The 5000-nt window shown below is 43.4% G+C and overlaps 1 protein-coding gene across 1 annotated transcript in view; it reads right to left on the minus strand.

The window, feature by feature from the left end:
- Nucleotides 1–1971: 1971 nt before the first annotated feature.
- The window catches only part of ldlrad3 (low density lipoprotein receptor class A domain containing 3), a 76191-nt gene continuing 73162 nt past the window's right edge, over nucleotides 1972–5000 (minus strand). The window contains exon 6 of the mRNA XM_076270404.1: nucleotides 1972–4823. Within this exon, the coding sequence (XP_076126519.1) occupies nucleotides 4661–4823 (163 nt within the window). The 3' untranslated portion in view covers nucleotides 1972–4660. The remainder of the gene's footprint in view (nucleotides 4824–5000) is intronic.

Genomic DNA, 5000 nt, shown 5'->3' on the forward strand with positions numbered 1-5000 from the left:
ATAATATTCTAAAAGAAGGATCTTTATGAGTTTTATGAGTTCTGCCACTTTACTTAATGCTTTTATAGTATTTTTTATTGCTAAAGGCCAGTGGTCAAAATAACTGAAAAAGAAATGTATTGCAGTGTATTAAGTTTGAGTGTGTGTGTGTGTGTGTGTGTGTGTGTGTGTGTGTGTGTGTGTGTGTGTGTGTGTGTGTGTGTGTGTGTGTGTGTATGTATGTGTGTGTGTGTGTGTGTGTGTGTGTGCGTGTGCTTGCGTGGTCTGGCAGCTATGAGTCATTTATTTCTGAGATTGTATCCCTGCTTTGACCTAAGTGTCTCCTATTTGTGACTGGCCTTAGCGCTGGCCTCCTATCAAAGTTGTGATCTCCAGTGAAGAATGACTGTAAACAATAACTCATGGTCCATGGTCACAGTCACATCTCAAGCTATCCCTCTCCAATTCCACATAAGGAGCGTATCTACCACCGCATGCGCTCCTCATCCACACTCTTAAAGGAACACAGCTGCATACAACTATTTGGGAAATGACCCTTCTCTTCTCTGCATATGCAATGACACAATTGTTTTCCAAAATGTTTTCACTGAAAATTAGGCCCTATGTTCCCACAGCCCTATGTTCCCACATTTCTAAGCTTTCTCTCAAAATTAGGCCTTATGTTCCCACAGTCCCCATATTTTTGAGATTTTTCTCAAAATGAAACCCACATTTTTAGGACATTTTCAAAATTAGGGTTAGGTTAGGGTTAGAAATGGTGGTGGGAACATAGGGCTGTGGGAACATACAGTTAGTTACACCAGTTAGCGAAAAGGGAGCTATTGAGGCTAACTGACCCACTTCCAGCAAATTGTGGTAAGTTGGTGTGTTCCTTTATCTACTGGTGGACACTATCAAACAGTAACTGATCAGTGGTGAGTTTATGTAATGGCCTTCCCTCCTCTCTCAGCAACACAATGGCCATATTGTGCACTGACTGAGCCATAGCAGATGTTGTCCAAATCTGCCAGTAGAGGGCGCTGTTTAGGCTACGTGATGGCACATGTCATTAGGAGATTTAGTGAGCTTTATGAAACTGAGACAAACTTAGACCACTATCATCTCTCTCTTTCTCTTCTCATTCTTCTTTTATTCTCTCTCTCTTCTTTGTTCTTATCCCCTCAGTCTTTGTCTCTCTTTCCCTCTTTCACCATCTCTCTCACACTCTCACTGTAACTTTTTAGGTTTTTCTCTGTTGGAACTACAGTTACTTACAGTTATGTCTCTGATGATTTGGCATTTCTCCATCTCTCTTATAGAATGAACCCTCAAATACGTATATTTATTTTTGTTTCTGTGTATGTGTGTGTGTCTGTGTTTGTTTCTCTGTGTGTGTGTGTGTGTGTATGTGTGTGTGCGTGCGTGTGTGTGTTTGAATAAATGTAAGTAAATACATGTGCACTGGGTTGGTTTGGCTGATGTCTGCATATTCTGTGCCCTGTCCAGGGGGAAATGGCTGCTGTTTGAACTGCTCGTCTCATGAAAGGACAGAGTCCATGCTTTCATCCTTCAGTGAGCTGGGGAAGCTGGTCCACTCATGTGTTGATGCTTGGGGCTCTCAGTGCACCTCAGTGACAATGCGATCACCATGGCAATGACAGATGACTGATGCTGGGGAGGTGAGCCCATCTCCCCGACGACACATTCCCCGCCTCCCAGCTTCTGTGTGAAATGCTGTCAGTTTCACCTGAATCATTTAGTATTGTACTAGTTCACATCAAGGGTAATGAAATATATCCCCTTACAAAACAGAGTGAGATATGAACAAGATGTTCTCTGTGAGATGTCAGCCTTATGAACTCTTAAATATTTCTGCAGTTCGAAAAGGATCTTCATGCAAAGTGAGAAAAGACAAAAGTACAACCCACTTTCTTTTTTTTCGTAATACATTTATTGTCATATATTATGAAGAAGGAGAGGGGGTGGGGGAGGGGGCCTGGCAGTGGCTGTTGATTTTAGTTTATTTGATTTTTCAGCCTTGAATCTAAAAACACTGGAATATAAACCAGATAGTAGTAAGTGACTTCCGACTCAATATCAGCAGTTCCTTCCTGTCCAAAATGCTCTCTCTTGCCATCTACTGAGGCTTAACGGGTGAATTCCACTTCAACAATACACATTGGTATGTATATCTGTCAGTTACTGTATCCTTCAAATGTATCCACATCATCCATATAACAACTTTACTGACCTTATGTCATCTGTTGACTTCTGTTATGTTGTTATTTCAAATGTGTTAGTGTTCGGTCATAGCATAGTGTTTCAAATTTTAGCACGGACGACACACATCATTTACAATGTTGAGATGATCTTGCATGCATGCAATGTCCTTCTCGCTCTCTCTCTCTCTCTCTCTCTCTCTATCTCTCTCTCACACACACACACACACACACACACCTGCACTGTGCACAATTGCTACTAGCAAATAATGCACGGGCACTGGTCAAATTTCAAGAGATCCAGCATGATTTTGAAATCAAATGAAGCAAGTGACATTCACATTTCATGGGCAACTGTAGATCATATTACAGTAAACTGAACACTTTGGAGTTGCTGCAAAATGAGCATATTACAGATAATGAGAACAAAATGACACTTTTTTAATGATATACTTCATAGCACAATGAGCTGCGATTCTTTGTTTCAAAACATTACATGTTATTAAATCACTGTATGCTAATCATCATGCAATTGAGTTCTAACTCGCTGATTCATGTCTAGATCCTAATTCATTTATTATTACGTATTCATTGGTCATTTATTAAATGCATTGATATGTAATCGCACTGACTAAAGTCCTGCCAGGGTATCACACCCTGAAGAAATGAGATGACTGCACTGGACTTGAATGAACTCTCAGATGAATGCAAATTCTGCTCTAGAAGAGAGTCAGTACATTTCACCATGGGTGGCAGTTTTGACAAGTCACATCTTTGATTTTTACTTAGATTGTCACAAGTTTGAGTTTGATTTTTTGAATTAAACGGTTATCTGCACCAATGCGTCTGGATGGAGTTTTGGAGGGGGGGTGGGAGGGTGAGGGGTAGAATCCAGCATAATGTTCCTCGACTCCAAAGCAAATGAGTGGCACTTGGGTGACTTGGCCAAGACAGCCACCATAAGGCAATGATTTCCCAAGAGAAGGTTTGTGTGTGTGTGTGTGTGTGTGTGTGTGTGAGAGAGAGTGAGTGTGTGTGCTGAAATAACTGCTAGGAATAAGTTCTTAAGACATAAAGAGCACAGCTCCAAATTTCTGACGGTGCTCTTGCTGAACCCTACTTTAATAGATTTCTCACACAAATGCCCCTTCTCGCAGGAGGTCTGTGCTCCTTTGTAAAGAAAGACTTTAAATAAATAAAAATGTAGGACAAGACCAGGCGTCTGATCAGTGGAGTGGCAAATCGGTTGACTGGGAGGAAATGACCTCCACCGAAGGATAAAAGCATCCCACTCGATCAGATAGTCAGTCGGAGCTTTAGGCAGCCACTGTAGAGAAAACTGCCCATGCCAAGTGATGAATGGGTAAGAGATGGACAGGGCGAGAGTTCGAGCTTCATCTTGACCAGACTCTGAGGCACATTTTGGAAGGCCACACGCACGCACGCACACAGACACACACAGACATACACAGAGACACACACAAACACACAGACACACACACACACACACACACACACACACACACACACACACACACACACACACACACACACACACACACACACACACACACACACAGACACACACACACACACACACAACCCACAGGATTTTCTGGGGTCCTTAAGGCTTTCAGATGCAATGTCTTCTCAGGAAAGAGCCTTTTGTTGGATGCTGTAGAACCCTAAAAAAACACATTCCAGAATATTCTTCAATGGAGACAACCACTGAGGTTCTAGATGCCATCTAGCTGTCAGGAGTGTAGCGATATATACCCTGCATTAATTACAGGTTAAAGATTGGCTGTAGGCTGAGACGAGAACTGATGGACACAGAAGTACCAGTGTAGAGGATATGCATGTAGTGTGTGACACCATGCCTGAAGTGCACCTCCAGAGGGAGCCAGCCACTCGCTCTGTCCTGTATGGTCATGTTCGGTCCGGCACAGCTAAGATGCTCATGCCCTAGCAGTGACTATACACATATATACTGTACACCAAAAACTCTCTAACATAAGATACATCTTATTGCCCATGTCTGTAACACTTTGCACAGCTAACGTTACATAGTCCCCTTTGGGCAAAAAAAGACATCTCTGGACATAAGTGCTCGTCCTGTCACCAGGCTATGTTCTGTTCAAGGGAGGCTCCTCTTCGGGTGCTGTTGTCCATGTCACAAGAGAGTCCTTCCAGATGGTTCCACTTCAACCCTTTAAAGGTGAACAGAACTACTGTAGCGTATACAAGCATGAGGCTCACTCTCTTGTCTTCCTCTCTTATAGAAGGTTGTTAAGGGGGGCAGAAAGACCCAACTCTCCATGTTAGGGGGGTTGTGGGTGTCATACTACCAGACATCCAGCAGAGGGAGCTGTCTGGCAGGGTTTGAAGCAAGAGAGCTGCAGTCTGTCCATTCCTCTCCTCAGGTGTCTCTCTCTTTCTCTGGCTGCAGCCCCAACTCAGGCTTACAGCTGGTCACTCTCCTCAGCGGGGGTGCGGCTAGTCCGGTGGGGGTGTTCTGGGTGAGTAGCAGGCTGGGGGGGCTCGTAGCTGGGCAGCTCTCTGTCGGCTGGTACATCCCCCTCGGGAAGGTAGGGCGGAGGAGGCAGGTCAAACCATGGAGGCCTACTGTACACACACACACACACACACACACACACACAGAATTATTTATTTTACAGTAAACCAATGAAGGATTTCAATTCAGAGTGAGATACTGACATTAACACATTTTTGGATTGCATTCAAATGTATATTTGAACAAAGTCAGCAATCACATATGCATACACACACACACACACACAC

Source organism: Alosa pseudoharengus, unplaced genomic scaffold (genome assembly GCF_046254945.1).
Source record: "Alosa pseudoharengus isolate Yale_2024_CS ecotype anadromous, Long Island Sound unplaced genomic scaffold, YU_APseudo_1.1 YU_APseudo_1.1_scf_10, whole genome shotgun sequence".
NCBI lineage: Eukaryota > Metazoa > Chordata > Actinopteri > Clupeiformes > Clupeidae > Alosa > Alosa pseudoharengus.